The sequence below is a fragment of the Geotrypetes seraphini genome, chromosome 16, assembly GCF_902459505.1.
Source record: "Geotrypetes seraphini chromosome 16, aGeoSer1.1, whole genome shotgun sequence".
Classification (NCBI taxonomy): domain Eukaryota; kingdom Metazoa; phylum Chordata; class Amphibia; order Gymnophiona; family Dermophiidae; genus Geotrypetes; species Geotrypetes seraphini.
In genome coordinates, this window is record NC_047099.1 from 23,917,668 (window position 1) to 23,939,454 (window position 21,787).

General features: G+C 44.1%; 1 protein-coding gene across 2 annotated transcripts in view; it reads right to left on the reverse strand.

Annotated features, from left to right (window-relative positions):
• CHD3 (chromodomain helicase DNA binding protein 3) overlaps window positions 1-13,050 on the reverse strand; it is a 131,035-nt gene extending 117,985 nt beyond the window's left edge. For both annotated transcript variants that reach the window (XM_033924010.1, XM_033924009.1), the window contains exons 1-3: window positions 12,714-13,050; window positions 3,080-3,189; window positions 1,879-2,055 (exon numbers count right to left, since the gene is read on the reverse strand). In XM_033924010.1, the coding sequence (XP_033779901.1) occupies window positions 1,879-2,055; window positions 3,080-3,189; window positions 12,714-12,999 (573 nt within the window). In that variant the 5' untranslated portion in view covers window positions 13,000-13,050. The remainder of the gene's footprint in view (window positions 1-1,878; window positions 2,056-3,079; window positions 3,190-12,713) is intronic.
• Window positions 13,051-21,787: the final 8,737 nt, after the last annotated feature.

Sequence of the window (21,787 nt, forward strand, 5' to 3'; positions counted from 1 at the left end):
GTCAGAAAGGCCTTCCCCAGCTTCCCCGCTCTTACCTTCTTAAGGTTAACACGGCAGCTTGCAAGGCTCGTTGGTGTTATAGCGATCCCTGCAGCTGCCCGTCGTCCTCAGTGGCATGTTCTACGTCCTGCCCCTGCTCTGGTGTCAAGGACAAGATCATGGCAGAGAGAGCGTGCTGCTGAGGACGACAGGCAGTTGCAGGGATCGCTATAGCACTAACGATCCTGCAGGCTTCCGTGTTAGCCTAAAAGTAAGAGTGGGGAAGCTGGGAGAGGATACAGGCTTGCGGGAGGAGCAGGCATTCGCGGCAGGGAGCAGGCCAAAGAGTGCCTTCACAGCAGGAGGGCAGGCCATTGTGGGGGGGGCAAATTTTTGCGGGGGGAGCAGGAGAAAAGAGTGCCTTCACGGCAGGGGGTCAGGCCTTCACGAGGGGGGGCAAGAGAAAAGAGTGCCTCCACGGCAGGGGGGCAGGCCTTCGCTGGAGGAGGCAGATCTTTGTGGGGGAAGCAGGAGAAAAGAGTGCCTTTGCGGGGGGGGGGCAGATCTTCACGGGGGGAGCAGGAGAAAAGAGTGCCTTCACGGCAGAGGGGCAGACCTGTGCAAAGGGAAGAGAAGGAAGAGTTCCTTCGCAGTGGGGAGGCAGGCCTGTGCAGAGGGAGGAGGAGAAAGGGGAGGAGAGATGCCAGACCTGGGGTGAAGGGAAGAGAGAGACCAAACAAAAAACAGGGGGAGGAAAGCAAAGGAGAGGTGCTGGACTAAAGGAGAGAGGGAGAATAAATGCAAGACCACAAGGGGAAGGGTACAAGAGGGACAGATACTGCTCCAAAGTAGGTGGGCAGGGTGCAGGATGGCAGGAAAGATAGAAGGAGAAAGCCTGTACCTGGGGAAGGGGATACAAGAGGTAAGGAAGAGAGAAAGAACAAGCTGGATATGGGAGAGATAAGGTGCTGGACATGGAGGGAGCATAGGAACGGGGACACAAGGGGGACAGTACTGGAGAGGAGAATAGGGACAAGGACACAGAAGAGAGATGCTGGATGAAAAGGTAGTTGAGAAAAGGAGAGATAGTGGATCTGGGGATGGTGGGGTCCATCGCTGCAGCTGTGGGGGGATTGAGATGAAAAAAAAGAAAGATTACAGACCTCTGGAGGAGGAAAGGAAAACAGAAGGGGAGGGAAGGAAAACAGAGATGGAAGATGGATGGTTAGCACGGAGAAAGAAGAAAGAAGGAGAGCCTGATCAGAAGACAACCAGACCAACATGGTCTTGAAAAATAACCAGACAAGAATAGGTAGGAAAAATAATTTTATTTTCTGTTTATGATTACAATATGTCAGATTTGAAATGTGTATTCTTCTAGAGCTGGTGTTGGACAGCGAACGTGAGCTAGGATTTAACAGAGAGAGGAAAAGTCTTTTTTGTTTGTTTATTTTGTTTACACCACAGGACCAGTGTGGGTAGGAGAGGGCAAAGGGGGTGAAGAGGCTATAAAATAAACCCACCAGGATGTTTGGAAAAAAATCACCCAATTGGGCAGGAAAATCGAAGTCGAAAAATCAATTCAATAGACTGAATCGAATCGAAATTTTTTTCCTGAATTGGGCAGCACTACTAAGGGGGATAGCAGATGTTTTGCACAAATTGCAGGAATGTAAGGTAGAAAAGCAAGGGAAGCAACAATTACCATCAAATAGCAGTTCTCAGTATACTCACAGGAAATTGGTAATTCTACTTTTAAACAGCCCATTAACAGTACTTTCCATTAATCCATAACCAAAACCACATTTACTATACCATGACAGTGTGCCATCTGGGCATTATACCACACAGCTCTGCAGAAACACCACTATTTGCAACCTGCATGTGTGGATTACTTACTTTTGCCTTCTGTGTGTCCCCACTACTGCCCTTTTTCCGACGCTTGGTCTTTTTCTCCTTCTTCTCTTTGTGTTTCTTCCTCCTCTTTTTCCCGCTGACCCCAAAATCACTGCTACCACCACTCTCTGACTTCTCCCGGAAGTCATCATGATCTGATTCCAGCTCATCCTCGCTCTCCTGTAGAGAAAGTCCCAAGAGTGGACTTTATTAGGAGTTGGTAAAAAGAGGAAAGTTTAATATCAAGAGAATGGGTAAGCCAAAGAAGCTGATAAGGGGACTGGAGAGGGAAACTGGTGATGAGCACAGCTTGAAGAGGGACACGACCAGGGATACAAAATATCAGTTACACCTGCTGAAATCTGGTGCAAAAGCTGGCATTCAAGTTAGGGGTGCTTGCCTGGTATTCTATAACGACACACATAACTTTTCAAAATACCCCAATATGCCCTTCCCACTGCCATGTCTCCTTTTGAGATATACACTATGGGAGTTAGGTGCCATGCAACCAGATGCCTTGACCTCCATGAAAAAAAAAATCCCCAAATATAAATAATTTAACATTTTCTCTGCGTACAGTGTGCTTTGTGTTTTTTTTTAATTTTGTGGTTACCATTATGTATTAATAAGATTATATTGTGTGTATATGAAAAATGGATAGAAGAAACTGTATTATAATTAGTACTGTTATTATGGGGGTGGGATCAGGGGTGGAGCTTGGGCAGGAGTACTAGATTGGTATTTGTTAGGCTTAGGGGGTACTTGGCTTGAAGAAGTTGAGAAACACTGCTCTACATAACCACATTTTCTGACCAAAAGTTGTGCATTCATTCCATAGCCCCAAATGTTCAAGTAGAACAACTTATATGGTTAACTTCAAATTAAATGCATAAAATATTTTTTATTATCCATCCCAAAGAATGTATCTACCACAAACCATGAATATATGGAAACCAAAGCAGTAAAAGAATTGAAGGAAACCCATGTCAGAGGGACCTTGGATACGAGTAGATAGGCCTTGGGTATTTTATGATTAATTGTAGAAGAGACATGCATAGAGAAAGCAGAAGACAGAGTTGACATGTGATATTACTCTACTATATAAAACGGTCCTATCAGATCTGATGAGTTCTTTGACCCACCGTTAAAATATAAACGAGACTGTGACCATCTTAAATATGCCAAGCCACAGCACACCACTTACAATTTTCTTGCGTTTTCGTGGTCTGACTGGTTTATTTTCTTTCTGTTTTTTGGGTCCCCGTTTTTTCTTCCGGACAACTTCAACCTCTGAATGGTTTCCTAGGTCATCTTCTGCGAAAAAAAAAAAAAATAAATCAAGTTTAGTTGGGCTCAAAAGGGAGACCAGAAATCTACTGAGAAATTAGAATATCTTCAGCCACACTCTTCAACTTCAAAGAAAAGCAATCTGGCTGGCCCAGTGGCTCAATGACAGTCCCCAGGTCAATTACCAAATTAAGGGGTCCTTAGTAAAAGAGGGGAGTAAAAGATTAACTGAGACTAGAGAGTTGTCCGTTAACTGTAGGGTTCTGGAAGAAGCCCTGGTGTTTGGCACTGAGCCTGGAGGGATGAGGAGGCCATTGTAAAAATATGGGGGGAAATCCCAAGGTAGTTATAAACAAAAGTACACTTCACTAGATCACTAGAATCTCAGTCTTGAGTGGTCAGCTAAGTTGAAACCAAAGGAGCAGGAGGAAACTGCCTGGTCACAAAGCAAAAAACTGGGAAAGATTTTTTCGTCTCAGCCAAGCTAGATGTACAGATTATATCCAGAAGACAGATCAAAGCTGAATAAGGAAATAACAAAAATTAAGGTTCTATGTGATATTAACATTCCGTAGGTAGGCCAGATGGATTTCTAAACAAGCTGTATAAAATCTTTAATGAAGATCTGATGAGTTCTACAACAAAACAATTTAGAGGTCAACATTCTGAGTTGAATGGCTGCTACCCAGATAAGTCTCTCTGACCAGGTCCATACCTAGATTTCAGCAGCTTTATTCAGATAATGCCACCAGATATCAACTCTGATGTCTCTGTATTCTCAGATGGATTACAAAGAAATGTATATTGGTACTAGATCCTTGGTTTGTGTCACATTAGGATAAAAATTACTATTGAAAAATCCTGAAGTGTAACTATGGCAAATTTAACCTATAAACTGTATATCACATATATTGATATTAGATCACTAGTATTGTCAAAATGGGAATACCCAAGATATTAGATCACTAGTATGTGTCAAAATGGGAATACCCAAACACATAACTCAGCTGATAGAGAACCTATATGAAAATCAAGAAGCTACAGTAAGAACTGAACACAGCAACACCGATTGGTTTCCAATAAAACATGGAAGGAGAGCGTGCCGGTTTCAAAGCTGGTGGCCAAATTATAAACAACCTGCCCAATGCAGATGATACAACGCTCATCACCAGCAGCAAAGACGACACGCTGTATCCACTGAGAAAAGTCAAAGCTGAAAGTCATAACATGGGATTAGAACTGAACATAAACAAGACGAAGATCATGAACATGGAACATGATGACGATTTTGAGCTTGAAGACAATAGAATAGACGTTGTAAAGAATTTCAATCTCCTGGGCTCTTTTGTAAATAAAAAAGCAACTAGCAGGGAGGTAATACTCCACAGAATAGCACTTGGTCGCTCTTCAATGAAGTCTCTGGACAAAGTATTCAAAGGCAAGGTGGTAACACTCCAAACGAAGATCAGATGTGTCCACGCACTCATTTTCTCAGTAGTCATTTACAAATGCGAAAGCTGGACACTACGGACACAAGATTGACTCATTTGAGCTTTGGTGCTGGAGAAAGATTTTAGGCATGCCATGGACCGCCAGAAGAACTAACAATTCGATTCTGGAAGAGATCAAACCGGCTATGTCACTCGAAGCCCAAATGATGAAGTTACAACATCAGAAGAGAGAGATCACTGGAAAAGGACATCGTGTTTGGGAAGATCGAATAAACAAGGCAAAGAGGCGACCTGCAATCGGATGGCTGGACATGTTGAAAACAACCATGGGGATAACACTAGAGGACCTTTCCGGACTAGCACAAAATTGATTTATTTTTAGATCTTTAATTCATCAAGTCGCTAGGACTGGAGTATGAGTCAATGGCACCTAACAACAACATGCGTTGAGTTAAGATAAAAACTTGTACTGAAAAACCTTGCACTGGCAAATTGTAGCCCGTTAACTGTTTTATGTATGTTAACCTGTAACCCATTCTGAGCTCTTTGGGGAGAACAGACAGAAAACAAATTAAATAAATAAATATGAGGACAGTTTGGGGTAGAGCCAGGATTGAGCCAGTTAGCAGAGATATTCAATCCGCTAACTGGGTAACTGCCCAGATTTAATTAAGTCAGAAAAAAAGGTTATCTACGGTATATCTCTGTCGTTCGTAAGACGTATACTTTCTGGAAAATTTCCAGTCTTCCATACATTATCACAGTTGGCTTAACCATTCTATACAAAAAAAGATTAAGGGTAAGCCAAGATAGCAGTACCTGATCCTGCTTCTCTCTGATCACCTCTATTTCCTATTATTAAGGTCAACAAGAAGGGCAGATCTTGGGTGTTTCCCTTTGAACACCAGTAGCCCACTGTGGATGGGTCTTATAGAAATGTACATTTTATCGAGGTCAAATACCCAGAAAGCCTCTTCAGAAGCTTATCCAGCTATGATGATTCTGGGGTCATGAAGCACAGAGCCACTCTTCAGGATGGAGACCTTATTGAGCCCTGAACAGTGGGCTCCACCTCCATAGACAACCTTGGGGATAATCAGATGGTATTAGCTGCATAGATGCACATTGAGGACATAGGCATATCAGTAAAACAATTTCTCCGATTCATTTTAGCAAGTGGAAACACTGGAGGTATGGAACGGTGGGAAAGAGGACCTCATTGTGAACAAAAGCTCCGAGGAAAATCAAGGCCAGGAGGAAAACAGCAGATCAGTCAGAGAACCAGGTTAGTTCTCCATATCCTCTTGAATTTTCACTGGTTTGCCCAGGTATTTACGTCAATCTATATGTAAGGCAATCTCAGATTTTTTGTCAAACCTTGTATCTCAAATACATTTACACAGGTACTTAAGGAAAACCAAAGCATCTGATTAAGTACTCCAACCCTTAACATAGTCTCCTTCTTGACTAACCCCCCCCCCCCTTTTACTAAACCACGATAGCGGTTATTAGCGCAGGGAGCCCTGCTGAATGCTCCGCACTGCTCCTGACACTCAAAGTTCCCATGAAAGTCGGGAGCAGCACAGAACATTCAGCGCGGCTCCCTGCGCTAATAACTGCTATCGTGGTTTAGTAAAAAAAAAGGGGGGGAGGGGAATTTCCTAGTTACATCAGGAAAAAAATCTAAATACTGTTTACAAAGGAACCGCCACAGTGTTTAAAGAATAAATATAAAATCCAGTTTCTGAAAGAACTCAGTGCCAATGTTGCACAAGCAGTCAATTCTGAATCAGATTTCTCTAATACAGAAGAATCTCTAAAATGTTCTAATTTTTGGCACATTTCCTGCTGAGAGTCCCCAGACCTCTTTTTTATTCATTTATTTATTTATATTTATATCTTCTTATAAATAAATTCTTGACACAGGAGGCAATAAACCTTCTGGAATTTTCAAAACCTTAAACAAACATATTTTTAAAGGAGAAATTAGGTTCTTACCTGCTAATTTTCTTTCTTTTAGTCTCTCCAGACCGGCACAGTTCACAGATAGGTAATAGCTCACAATGACCAGCAGGTGGAGACTGAGAAACTTTTGGCTGTAGTACAAGTAGCTGTGCAGTCCCTAATACATTTAGACTGCAGAATAGCCAAGCAGAACTAATAAACTAAGAACTGCTAAACAGAACAGTAACAACATTCTCAAAAGGAGTAACAACTAATATAGAGCAATACTGTTGGAAATTGAATAGGAGGAGAAGTATCTTCAGCAAATGTCCCCACAGCTCGCCAGCTATACCAGTTGAGCTAAAGGCCCCTGTTCTTTTAATCTTTCATACACTACTAAAAACACAAGATCCGCAGAAAAAAAAACCGCACTCTTCATGCATGCGAACACAGTCTTCAGGAAGCCGGGGCACCCTAGAATCGGTCAAGGTCAGTACCAACTTATCCAGATCCTCACCAAACAAGAAAGACCCCCCCAAAAGGAAAATTTTGTAAGTTTCACCTTAGACGACACGTCCACTGACCAAGCCCATGCGGCCACACCGAGAGCTATGAACTTGGCCAAAGCCCACAACAGATCATACATGGCATCCGAGCAATAAGAAGTGCACATCTCAATCTTCGCTAACTCCTGATCCACCGAGGACCAGTCACCAGACTCCCCGGTCAAGGACCCGCACGGACCACCGAAAACAAGTCCGAGCCACCAGACCAAAATATCACTTAGCACATGTTAACTGAATTTCAGGTTAGAGAGGGCACTTTCAGTTAATTAAGGTGTTATGGCACATTAAGGGGGGAAATTTTCTAACCTAGGTACTAATTTACCTGTGCCATTATACTCTGCAAATAACTGCTTACATAGTGAGGGAGTGTGTGGCACAGTGGTTAAAGCTATAACCTCAGCACCCTGAGGTTGTGGGTTCAAACCCACGCTGCTCCTTGTGACCCTCTGCAAATCAAGTAATCCCCCCATTGCCCCAGGTACATTAGATAGACTGTGAGCCCACTGGGATAGACAGGGAAAAATGCTTAAGTACCTGAATAAATTCATGTAAACCATTCTGAGCTCCCCTAGAATGGTATAGAAAATTAAATAAATAAATATTTGCAAGGGAGCATATATAGGAGTAATCATTAGGATATGTTGTTGACAGGGCTCCCACTAAAGCACAATTTACAGCATATTGTAATCTGGGCACCTGCCACAATCCTGTCAGAAACTGCCCGCAAACGCTCCTACAGCCACTTCATCCCCCAACTCCGGAACCAACTCCCCCCGCAAATCAGATTACAGAACTCATTGATGACCTTCCAGAAAGCGGTAAAGACCCTCCTCTTCAACTAAAATTCCAACTGCAATCAACCCCCATTCCCCCCTTCCTTTCTGCACTCTCTTCTCCATTCTTCTTAACTTGTACTTAAGTTGCTGTATAGTCATTGTACTGCCCAAATGTATTCCACTGTGAATGTTGGCTTGTAACCCGTTCTGAGCTACTGGGAGGACGGGATAGAATCGAATAAAATAAATAAAGTTAACACATCAGTTCCACGGCAGGTGTAAATGGTTGAACATAAACGTTAAGGGGCTCATAATCGAAACTTAACACATCTAAAAACCTGCCCAAGTCAAAACTTGGTCATCCTAATAGATTTTAGGCCTCTGAATCCCGGTGTGTGCCCAGAGCTGAAAGGGACATTTCTGAAGGAGTGGTTAGGACAGGATGTGGACCGACCCAGACTTAGGGCTAGATTCACAAAGCAAACCGATCAGTTTGCGATCCCTTAGCGACCAAATTCCCCTCCGGCCCAATTCACTTACCTCTCTGCCGAATATCCTCCAATCCGTGCATGCAAATGAGGGGAGGGACATTCAAAAGTAGGGAAGGCAGCGATTCACAACACAATCAATCCGATCCGACTGGACTGGCTGATCAACTGAAGAAGCGACTGCTGGGGACCAGTCGAAAACGTCTTTCTGACTGGAAGCCCTGCTCTCTGCACTGCAATTTGTCCTGCCTGCTTCCCCCTGAATGCTGCCCTGCTCTGCCCCGATCTTCCCCCCTGAATGCTGCCCTGCTCTGCCCCGATCTTCCCCCCTGAATGCCAACCTGTTCGATCTTCCCCCTGAATGCCGCCCTGCTCTGCCTCACTCTTCCCCAGCCTGCAAGCCCGTGGCTTTAACCCATGGGTTTAAAGCGGGTTAAAACCACAGACTCGCAGGGCTAAAAACAAAAAAAAAGTTAAAGTTAAAAAACAAACAAACAACACGGCCCCAGCTCGGACGGGCATGCACAGACCATCTACAGACAGTCTGTGCATGCACGCGGATCGCATAACAGCGATCCATGCAGGCAGATGGGGGCGTTCCTCCGATCGCCCCCATCTGCATATTGTGGCTTTGAGAATTCGTCGGACCTGCCCGGATCGCAGGTTAGTGCATCTGGCCCTTAGTCGTCCTGCAGGGATAATCGAAGGTTTGATGTGACTTGCTAGGCGAAACCTATACGTTGTGAATTAAACCAATGTTTCTCAACTCGGTCCTGGAGTACCCCCTCTTGCCAGTCAGGTTTTCTAGATATCCACAATGAATATGCATGAAAAAAATTTGCATATAATGGAGGCAGTGTATGCAAATCAAGTTTATGCAAATTCAATATGGATATCCTGAAAACCTGACTGGCAAGGGGGTACTCCAGGACCGAGTTGAGAAACACTGAGTTAGACGTATCCAAAGTGACTAGATAACCACTGCAGGGACAAAGTAAAGACTCCCACACACACTCCCCCCCATGTTGACTGATCCTGTTGCACCCCCACAAAGTTCAGAATAAAAACGTACATACCTGCCTCCGGAACATTGGTTTGCGAGACACAATTTGCAAGAATGTTTTGCTCGTCTTTCAAAAAACACTTGCAAACCGTGTTACTCGCAAACCGAGATTTGACTGTATCTAAAAGCAACTTACGCTTTTTGACTGCCACTGTGCACCCAGAGTGAAAAGGGGCGTTTATCGAGAAGTGGAGGTCCGGAGGAGAGGAAGTGAGGAGGAAGAAGAAAGTGTTGGACTCATGGAGAGAGAGATGGATGGGGAAAGCAGAAAGGAGGGAATGAGAAATGTCATACTTAGGGGAAGAGGGAGAGGGCAGTAAAAAGTTGAACTCATAAGAGGGAGAGAGATGTTGGTTGGGGGTGGGAATGAGGACTCTCTTTCTTTTAAATTGTATTTCTCCCCACCATCCTTTTGTTCCATGTAAGTAATGTTATGTCATTAAAAGTTTGTTAACTGGATCCAATTTAAAATTTTATATTGTTAAACGCTTAGAATTTATGATTTTAATAAACTTGAAATGTGCAGGAGACAGAAAGATGTTGGACTGGTGGAAAGGAGGGAGAAATGTTGGATGTGGCAGTAAAGGGAGTGGGAGAGATGCACCCTGGATCTCCCTCTCTCTCTCTTTCCCCACTCCCTTTGCAAGGGAGGGCATGAGAGGAGGACAGTGAGAGAGACATGGCCAATCAGGGACTTTCTTAGACTCCTCCTTAAGGAAGTCCCTGATTGGCTGAAGCGCCTGAGGCGCTTCAGCCAATCAGGGCCTTAGGCCCCTCCCCATGCATCACATGATGCACAGGGGCAGGGCCTTAGGCCACAGTTCCTTGTTGGAGGCCTGAAGCAGGATAGACTGAGCACCCCTCCTGCTCCCAACTTTTTAAAGGTACAGGGTGAGGGGTGGCCTAGATGATGATGGTGGGGAGTTTGCAATGGCAATCACACACGGGGAGGGAAGGGTGGGCACTGTCGGGAAGTTTGGGTTTTTTTGGGGAAACCGGGCCCAATGGCAGCAGACATCGGTGGAGGGGGGGCACTTTTGTTGGGTTAAAACCACAGGCTTGCAATGCGCTTTTTGCAGAATATATAAAAAATGAATTTTTCCTTTTTTATATATTTTGTATAAATTGCATTGTGAGCCCATGGTTTTAAAGGGCAGGAGAGTCAGTAAGGAAGTGAAGTGACTGGTCCTCAGCAGTCGTTTCACTTCGGATCGGCAAGCCCAATTGGTGTTCCTTCTTCTGTTTAGTGAATTGAGGGCTTCCTACTTCAGCGATTGATCGCACAGCTGTTTAGTCAATCAGGTCGGGAAACAATTGCAATCGGTAAGTTTTGTGAATCAACCCCTTAGTCCACTCAGTAATATGTAGAAATAAAAACATAAAAGGCAAAAATATAATACATTTATTTATTTAGAATTTTATCCCATCCTCCCAGTAGCTCAGAACGGTCTACAAGTAAACATTCACAATGGAGTGTAATTGGACATACAAGATTATACAGTAGATTTAAATGTTTTTATTGGATGTACTCCCCCCTTTTATGAAATGTTAGGGTTATCGCCAGTAGCTCATAGGAATTAGAGAATGACACGGTGGCAGTTACCGGTGGCTAGCCACCGGTAACCCATCGAAACGGTGGAGGGAGAAGTGCTCACTGCGGGCACAGAGACAAGGCCATCCACCGCCCCATAGAGCAGTGAATGGCCTTGTCCCCGCAGTTAAGGGAGGGAAGGCGCACGGTCACCGATCACACGCGCAGCCCCCTCCCTACCTACGGCCAAATCTATCTCCCTCCCCCTTACCTTCACAGCGCTTTTGCCTGCAGTCGCATGTGTGCGAGTAGAAGCTTCTCTTCTGACGCAACTTCCGGTTGCGTCAGAGAAGCTTCCGCCCACACACACACGGGACTGCAGGCACAGGCAGGCTGTCTCCACCGACTGCAGTAAAGCGCCATGAAGGTAAGGGGGAGGGAGATTCTCAGGCCGCTGAAGGGTGGCAAGGTGGCGAAAGGGAAGGGTGAATGCGGGGAAGGGGACGACGGCGGTGAAGGGGACAGATTTTTTTCCCCGTGTCATTCTCTAATAGGAATTCTATGAGCGTCAGAGCTTTTACTGCTGCAGACAGCGATTTAAAAAACTCCTAAAGTGCCTTCAAAAGCTAATCATAGGCTTAAGGCCACTTTATACAAAGCCGCACAGTTGAGTGTCACACGGCAAATACTCCAACACCCATTCAATTCCTATGGGTGTCGGAGCATTTACTGTGCTGGCCCACGTTGCCAGCTTTTGTAAAAGAGGGGGTTAGTCCAATAAAAATGATATTTTTTTTGTTTATGGTTTTTTTTATTTCTAGTCGCCCCCCCCCCCTCCTCCTCCTCCTCCTCTCCTCCTCCTTCTCCTCCTCCTTCTTCTTCTTCTTCTCCTTCGGAGGGCATTCATCAAGCAGCATTATGGTTTAAATGTGCCTTTAATGCACGTTAAGGGAATTACCGTGTGCTAAATGCTAACGCCCATTTTATACCTAAAGGGCTTTAATTTCAACCAATTTCCTCAGGGCCCCTTTAGCAAAGCCAAGGTAGCAAGTTCTAGCGCAGCAAATGCGACAAAGCCCAAAGAAACGGAACAGGCTGCATTGCGGCCCTTAATGCAGTGTGCATTAGACCCCCCCCCCCCAACTCTCTACTGCTACCCCCTTAGAGTAATGCCCGTCAGTAAAAACGGCCCCAGCCCTAAAGTCTTCAGCGGGAAAAATAAGAAAAGGCGCGAGCGCGACATCGTTATTTTTCCCACAATCCTCGATTGCATCCCACCAATGAAGGGGGGGGGGGGGTTGGAATTCTGGGAGCGCATTGCCGCGGCGAGAGGTTGGAAGGAGCGAAGCTACTCTATGAAGCAACGACTCCATTAGAGGAGTGCGCGCAAGCGCGAAGGTTAGGGTGCTGGCTCCTCCTCCATCCCCTCCCCCCCCCCCCGACAAAGACAAAGCTGCCGTTAGCGCTACTAGGAAAAATCCTCCCCCCCCCACCCCCTCCCGCGCGGTAGAAACTTTATTTAAAAAAAACAAAACCCAAAAACAGCAAGTAAAAACAAAGTTCAGTTGCTGAGTTGTATTAAAAAAAAAAAAAAAGCCATGGGGAAAAGAGATGGAAATTTTTATATTATTTTGGCGCGTTTTACACAGAACGCGTTTGTCTCGTTGTAGCGCTACGATAATTGTGACATTATTATTAATATTCCTGCGGACATGGCCGCTGCCGTTATTACCTGGAGTTTTTGCCGGCGCTGCTGCCGTCACTAATTCCTCGTCGTCGTCTTCGTCGTCGTCGTCTTGCTCCTCCTCGGGCGGTGGCAGCTGCAGCTGCGGCGGTGGCGGGAGGAAGAGGCCGTGACGGAGGCTGTTGCCGGTTGCCGCCGCCGCCGCTCGCTCTTCTGCTTCCTCCTCCTCTTCGTCGTCTATGTCGTCCTCCTCGTCTTCTTCTTCCTCCTCCTCCTCGTCCTCTTCGGACGCCGCCGCCATCTCGTCTTCGTAGTCCCTCAGCGGGGAAGACATGTCCCCGGCGGCGGCCAAAAAAAACAACCCCCCTCCCGGCTAAAAAAGAATACAATTTAAACTGCCCCCCCCCCCCTTCAAGGTGCGAAATATAAAACCCGGAAGATAAAAAAAAAAAGTCTGCGCCCCCCCTTGCAAAAAAATCCCAAACCCTGTTATGCTTTCTTTCTCTTCAGCCCAGCTCTTGTATTATCTATAGAAATATCTACATATATTTTAAGATAAGAGTTATATTTAAATCCAAGGAGGGGGCCCCGTTTGGTTCTGCATATTTTTTTACAGATAGAAACAAAGATGGCCGACCTTAAATTATTATTTTTAAACGACCCCCCCCCGCCTCAAAATTGAACAAAAAAAAAAAAAAAAAAGCCCTTTTAGAAAAAAATGGCAGGCTTAATTTTTTTCTAGCCGCACCCCTAACCCCCCCCCCTCCAAACACATTAGGAAAAAGCCGACTTTTAATCAGACGAGAAACCTATTAAGTTTTGCTCCCACACTAAAAATAATAGTAATAGAAAAGTCAAACCCTGGTTAACCTTCAAGAAACATGCAGTCAATTCTCTGCATCTGCTTATTTCACAGATTAATACAGAAATATATACTAATGCCCCCCTCCAGGCTTGGGGGGCACTAAAAGGATTTCTGCATAAAACAAAATGGCTGCTCTAATTTATTTTCTTTTTTCTTTACTGCCCCCCCATTTTAAAAAAAGCACTATAAAAATATTTTAGGCAGGGTGGGGGCCAGGAATTAATCAGTACTCATGCTCAGTGTGACATCAGCATAAATTGTTAAAGGTTAACTAGTTCCATACTAGTAGCATTTCTTTTTTTTCTTTTACTAGTATAGTGAGAGAAAAATAAAAGCTTTTTTTGTGCACTTAAATACTTGAGGAGGGAGTGGTTGCTTGCATTTTTCTACAGGCTCTGAGAATGATTGTGAAGGGCTAGGATTCATTTAATGTACATATATATTCTTTTAACAGAAAGGTGTTTCTTTTCATCCTCTTGCTAAAACAAAACAGTTTTTCTGTAATTTTATTTAGATTTCTAAACAGATAATTAGAGTTTATCTTGTGATTTCCCTCTAGTGTTCAAACAACTTTTTTTCTTCATGATTTGCTTTAAAAAAAACTTTGCATTTCTGAATTTAATAGATGCAGAATTTTATAAGTTGTCTTCTGTACACAAGCAGACATATGTATTCAAAATTTTGCAGGAACATTACCTTTATTCTTAAATTTAGCTGAACATAGTGTTCATTCCAATTACTTAAACAACAAACAAACATACCAATGTACAAATAAATATGTAATTGAGTTTTTTAGAAATTGAATAGTTGTGTCAAAATTGTATGAGCTTTTTCTTAAATTCACATACACCTTCAAGGATTTTACATGTTTTGGTTTAATACTTGCACATGGATGCTATTCGACATGTAGGTATTATCCTATGTTCTCAATCTGTAGTAACACCCCACTTGCTAGGAAATGATCACTGGAGTATATTAATTCCCTCTGCCCCCCCTAAAGATGCTTATAAATCTGCAGCTTTAGAGCTTTGTGGAAATAGGTTAAAATGGTCCTTAACCTTATAAAATCATCTCAAGACATGAGTTTTCAGGGTTGCTGTAACTGAAAATTAAGGAACAAATTCTGAATTGATTGCAGTTGGAAAAGTTGAGAAAACCATACTTTTCCACTGCATGAGAATAGGTCCTTGGTGGTACCTATCTCTCATTAGCCTTATAAAGGTATCACATATATTTTTGTTGGTTCTCTGTTAATTATCACTGGATTATACTAAATGGTGGTAGAAGTTTTTACCACGGGCCAGCGAGTTAAATGCACTCGTAGAATTCCTATGAGCGTCAGAGCATTTAACTCACCGGCCCACAGTAGAAACCTACCGCTGTTTAGTAAAAGAAGCCCTATATTCATCTGAACTTGACACTCTTCAGAGCAGAACTGTGTAATGTTGCTCCCATTGACTGAAAGGCCTTAAAAATTCAAGGCTTAGCCAAGATCAGTGTGGTGAGAGCTGTCATCCCTAGAGCAAACTTTTGCATTTTTTCTGTGTCCTCTGGCTTTGATGTGTGATGGTAATCCCAGCAACTGCCAGATCCCCTGCTGAAGTAACAGACTGCCGTTGCCACTAATAGATGTCCTTATCTGCAAGCTTCACCCACATCTTGTCTTGACAAAGGTCAAAAGCTGCAGTCTTCAGAAAGACAGGATTGTATTCCCCTGAAACAATTTTTTAGTCCCGGCTCTGGGTGAATTTCCAGTTTCTAATTTCTATGCCAGGAAGGAAACAGAGAACCCAATATCAACAACAAAGACTTAATCAGAAACTTGCACAGGCATTTGGTCCCAGCTGTTCTCTTGTTCTGCAGACCACGACCACAGGGTGAAATCACATTGGAAGGTTTTTACTTCTATTTTCAATGTTGACACACTCCACCAAGATTTTTTTGGGGGAGGGGGAGTAGAGGGAAATATGTTTTAAAATGCAAGAAATGTTGCAAAAAGGTGTGTTGTTTTTTTTTTTTTTTTAATCAAGTGTTTTAGCTAACAGATAGCTTGTTTCAAAGATGGTTCCCAACAGGTTAGTTCCATGGAGGGCTCATTATTTCTTATCCTTCAGTGTAGGCTTAATTTCTCTCAAATCAAGTATCAACGGTAGATATCCCAGGGAGCTGCAGAAGAGATTACTGAGATTTTAAAACCCTTTTTGAAAAAAAAATATATTGCTGATGATTCAGTAGTATCCATAGGGAGGAGAATGCTCTTTCCTAACAAGTTTTTCACATTTTAATCAGTGATAAAAGATACAAATTGACCAATAGTGATATTACTTCTCAATAGCCCAGCAAGAGACAATTTTAAAACTACAATAAGAACTGATTTCAGAAGGACAGCTAGATGTCTTGTTAACATGCTCTCAATCAGGGCCAGCACTAGATTAACTGGCACCATCTGAAAAGACTGAAATAGGTGCCCCAATCCCCCTTCAGTAATAACAGTTTCAGCATAACAGTTTCTCCTTTGTTCTTGGCAATGGTTTCAGCACAGAATTCCCCTTTTCCCCCTTCATCCCCCATCTCTTCTTATTTCTGTTGTCCCTTTAACTCCCTCTTAACTTGCTCAAATATGTGGAAGTACACGGATATATCAGCCTTTGAGCCCTCTCATGTACGGTGTATTTTTCATTTATACTGTATACCCAAAGACAACCTTGTTCATGATTAAATTAAATGTCCAGTCAAATGCCACTAGAAACTTGTGCTCCAAGTTATAGTCTGCTGCATGTGTAACTTAATTTAATAATGATCTGCTAATTAGTGTTAATGAGCAATAATAGGCTTTCTAGTGCAATAGGTGTGTCTTTCTGGACAGTAGGGTATTCTCCCCATGCTCATGAGCCATGTAGAAGAAATCCATTCCAGGTTTTCAATTCCTCCTCCTCTTCAGTTTTTCCTTCTGCACATGAGCTGGAAGGTATTTTTCTGATCTGCTCTATTTATTTCTTTATTATTTTCAGTATTTGTCACAGTTTTTGCAGCTATCTGTGTCCAAGAGCTCCGCAGTGCAGGGGGTAAGCTCTGCCAGCATGGAGAAGAAACAGACTTGAGTCTGCAGCTGGCAGGTAAATCCCTTGGGGCCAGTTAGTCAGCCTGCAGAAAACTTAATGGAGCTCAGGGTTCATATCATTAGTAGCTTAGCTCACATACTGAATTGCAGGAGCTTGAATGCAGGCTGTTGGGCATCCACAGGGGGCTCAGCAGGGCTCTCTAGGTTGCCGGCTGCGATTTCATCCCCCTTTTGCATGCGCGGTTACACAGGCATTGGGGATCAGTCTGACTGGCAGCCCGAAGATCTCGGTGTTTGGGAGACTGGCTGATTGAGGCAGGGATTCTTCTCCCAGATCTTAGAGCTGAGACAGGCTGTAGTACCTTCAGATCACATGTCAGAGTGAATGTCTATTACAGCCTATGGGTAAAATCAGAGGAGGGGTTGAAAAACTTATTTTGAAGGTTTCTGTCATGTCCTCTAGGATCCCCCACTCTAAAACCCTGTTTTCTATGTTTTGTAGTTCTAGTTAAAGCATTTTTTAGCCATTTTTGGCATCAAAACTTTGTCATGGTGGCCATATTGGATTTCATAATTTTTTTTCTCAAAGTTCTCCAGATCCTTCAAATCACCTCGTTTTGCCTCAAAACTGGTAGGGATGGAGTCCTCTAGCTCTTTTACTCCTAATTCATGCTGGCTTTATACTGGATGGATGCCGGAAGAATACCCTTGAACCATGTGCTATTCAGCATGTGAAGGGGACGCAGGAGCGTTGGGCTTTGCCTCCCTTTAAGTCTCTAGGGCTGAGGAGCTTCTAGGGGGCCTGTCTACTGAAAGAAAATCCTTCCTGGAGCCCTGGAACAGTGGCATACATAAGTGTAGAAGCTAAGCAGCCCGAGATGTAAGGTAGAGTTACCTAAAGGGGACTGAATAATGCCTAGTAAAACCTTTTCTCCTGAATTTGTTAATTTAATATGGAGAGCTTATTTGGATAGCCGGGATTAGTACTACTTTTAGCATTTCTATAGCACTGAAAGGTATATGCAGCCCTGTACATTTAACATAAATAGACAGTCCATGCTGAGAAGAGCTTACAATCTAATTTTTGATAGGACATCTCAGGGTTGGGGAGATTATGGTAGAAGAAATGATTCAATGGGTATATGTATTTGACAGCAGTGAGTGGGAGTTAAGAGTTGAAAGCAGTTTCAAAAAAGTGGGCTTTTAGCTTTGACAAATACTGCTAGGGATGGAGCATGACGTATTGATTCAGGCAGCCTAATCCAGACCTATGATATGGCAAGAAAGGGACGGAGTCTAGAGGAAGTTGAGGAGAAGGGTACAGATAAGAGGGGCTTGCCCGATGAACAGAGTTCACGGGGAGGAGCATATGAGGAGATAAGTAAAGAGAGATATTGGGGGGCTTCAGAGTGAATATATTTGTAAGTCCAAGCTGGTTTCTGAGATTCTCAACCATCTTATCTCAACATTCTATACTTCAATCTATGGGATTGTGTTTTTCCTGTGCCTATCTTCATATTCCCATTCAGGACTCCCATCGGCGATTCCTTCACTTTGTGATTTTGGGAAAGTATCAATTCTGTATGTTATTGTGGTGATGGCGGTGGTCTTACATAAGGAGGGTTCATCCTTATCTGGTTCATCCTTATCTGGACAACTAGTTGATTCTTGTGAAGTCTTTTCAGGAGAGCTCCTGAGTCACAGCCTGGGTAGTCATTGGACTGGATGGTCAACCTTTCCAAGAGTCAGTTGTCTCCATCTCAATGCCTGGAATATCTCGGAGTTCTATTCGACACTGCTCTGGGGAGGGTGTTCCTTCCTGAGGCCAGAGTGCAGAAATTACAGTTACAAATTTGCTTCCTGATGTCCCTAGGTGCAGGAGTTTCTTCAGGTCTTGTCGATGGCGGCCTCCTTGGAGGTAGTCTAGTGGGCTCGGGCTCACATGCAGCCCCTTCAGTATGCTTTTCTTCAGCAGTGGTCTCCACAGGTTCACGAGCTGGACACTCCGGTTCCTCTTCTTGGGATAGTTCGTCGCAGCCTGCGCTGGTGGCTTCAGTCCTCCAAACTGTTTCAGGGGGTGAGTCTGGATCATCCCCAGTGAATAGTTTTTACAGACACCAGTGTCTCAGTCATTCAGCTCAGGGCAGCTGGTTGCCAGTGGAGGCCTTCTGGTTGATCAACATTGTGAAGACCAGGACCATTCGGTTGGTGTTAGCAGCTTTCCAGTCATTGCTGGAGGGCAAGGCAAGGTTCTCTATGACAGTGCCAAGGCAGTAGCTTATATCAGTTGTCAGGGGGGAACCAAGAGTGGTCTGGTAGCACAGGAAGTGTCTGCTCATGGAGTGGGCAAAAGTTCACCTTCTGGACATCGCAGCTTCCCACATTGCGGGGATGGACATTGTCCAGATTTCCTCAGCCATCATGTTCTGGATCCCGGTGAGTGGTGCTAAAAAGGGATCACCCGATGATGGATCTCACGGCCATACTTTTCAACACCAAGATACGGTGGTTCTTCAGTTGGCACAGGGATCGTCAGGTCAAGGGGCTGGATGCTCTGGTGCAGATGTGGCCAATGAGCAATTTGGTGTATGTCTTTCCTCTGGTTTCTAGTGGGTAGAGTTCTTCACATTGTGTGACACACAGGCTAAGTGATCCTAGTAGCTCCAGATTGGTCCAGGCTTCCAAGGTATGCAGATCTGGTTCGTCTGGCCCAGAAATATCTAAGAAAAAGAGCAATTTAAATTAAATCATTAAATTATAGAGATTATGTTTGGGCAGACTGGATGGATCATTCAAGTCTTTATGTGCCGTCATTTATTATGTTACTTTTCTGCTCACGAGAGACCCCCCCCCCCCCACCTTCCTCTGCCCCTCTCGAGCAATCTGCTGACTCAGGGTTCCATTCCCATGTTGTATCTGTGTCGCTTTTGTCTTATGACTTAGCTCTTGAAAGGGAACACCTAAGCAAGAAAGGTTATTCAGATAAGGTAGCTTCTACTCTTTTGAGATCTCACAGCTTTTCGACATCTTGGGCTTATGTATGCATTTGGTGCCTCTTTGAGACCTGGTGTTCTGATTGGACAGTCATTCCTTTACGTGTGTCCTTGCCGCACATTTTGGAGTCAGTTGTCATCTCTCCCTGATATGATCTGTTTCTTGAGGGTGGCAAAGTTGATTCGGTTCCGGCTTGGGATCTCAATGCTTTTGGTGTTGTTTTGTCTATCGTTTGAGTTTCTTGGCTCCTGCATTCTGAAGGACCTTACTTTGAAGACAGTTTTTCTGGTAGCCATTTCTTCAGCCTTTTCTTGTTGTGTTTCTTTCTTGGAGTTCTCAAAGAAAGGAGCGTGTGGTGCTGAGGCTGGTTCCTTCTTTTCTTCCTAAGGTAATTTCCCCTTGTCATGTGAATCAGATGGTTGCCCTTTCGGTTTTGGGTAGCTGGGAGGATACTTTGGAGCAGAGGCAGTTGCAGAAGTTAGATGTCTGGAGAGTCCTCCGTACTTATGTGAAAAGGACTCAGGAGTTCAGACTATCTGATTGTCTTTTTGTTCTCCTGGTGGGCAGTGATAAGGGGGAAGGTGTCTCTAAGGCAGTGTCTTGGAAACTTTCCGGCTGTAAGCACACTAAATTTAGTGCCCCGGCCGGAAGGCATCCAGATATTGATGCGATGACATCACGTGCATGCACGGAAGCCCATCTGGCAGTGATGACCCACCGATGGAGGGATCTGGGAGGTGTGGGGAGAGGAGGAGAGATGCCGGCCAGGAGGAGAGTCATCTATGCCAGTGATTCCCAACCCTGTCCTGGAGGAACACCAGGCCAATCGGGTTTTCAGGCTAGCCCTAATGAATATGCATGAGAGAGATTTGCATATGATGGAAGTGATAGGCATGCAAATTTGCTTCATGCATATTCATTAGGGCTAGCCTGAAAACCCGATTGGCCTGGTGTTCCTCCAGGACAGGGTTGGGAACCACTGATCTATGCCACTGACTTCCTACAGGACATGCCTCGCCGCGAGAGGCTTGTCCTGTAGGCAGGCAACTGATGCAGTTGACTCTCCTCCTCGCCAGTGTGTCGTGGCATACCAGAAATCTCAGGAGGCACACTGTTGTGCCAAAGAGACTATCGCTTTGATGTACCTTCTTCAAAAGAAAGCATTTCTGAAGTTTCTCTAAGCTCTTTCTATTTAGGGTCAGGCAGCTTCCTGGGCTGAGTCCTCTTTTGTGCCCCTGGTGGATATCTATAAGGCTGCAGTTTGGTCTTCTTTGCATTCTTTTGTGTGTCACTATCGGGTGGACGTTCAGGCGCATTGGGACACTGTTTTTGGTTAGCACATTCTTATGATGTCCGTGATGGGTACTGCTTTGATATGTCCCATCCATCTGTGCCCGTCTGGAGGAACGATAAAAAAGGAGACATTAGGTTCTTACCTACTAATTTTCTTTCTTTTAGTCCCTCCAGACAGCACAGAATCTGTGTTTTTTGTGAATGCTTATGTGAAGTCATTTTTTTCTCAGGATTGCAGTCTTGTGCTTTTTCTTCTTTTTTTGCCTTTTTCAGGATGAATTCCCTCGCGTACTGCTTCTTCTCAATCGCAATGACTGGCTTGCTTCCCTTGGTCTAAATGTTGGATTTGAGTGACATCTTGTGGTCCAACCTGGACAACTGACTTATAGTAGCTCCGTCGTCAGAAGTAATTTTTCAATCTCTTGCAAGAAAAACCGATCTTATGCAATCATTGGGTCTTATAATCAGTTTTGAGAAATCGGTTCTCCCTCAGTCCCTAGAATATATAGGTGCTTTAATTTATACCCCTTTAGTAACTGCATATTTGCCTATGTCCCGTCAACAAACAATTTTACATTTAGCTCAAGATTTGTTATCCAAGCAATTTGCCCCAGCATCTCACTTCTTACGCCTATTAGGACATATGGCGGCATCAATTTATACTGTTCCGTACGCACGTTTAAATATGCGCCTTCTACAATGGAACTTTAAGTCCAAATGGAATCAGTTCCTTCAGAAAATTACAACTATTCTTGTAACCAAAGAAACTTGAAATGCGCTTCATTGGTGGATTCAACCAGACAATCTACAGTAAGGGAAACTATTCCATTCTCCGCAAATACCGACCACGGTTACCACAGATGCATCACAAAGAGGATGGGGTGCTCATACTTCTCAGCACCCAAGGCC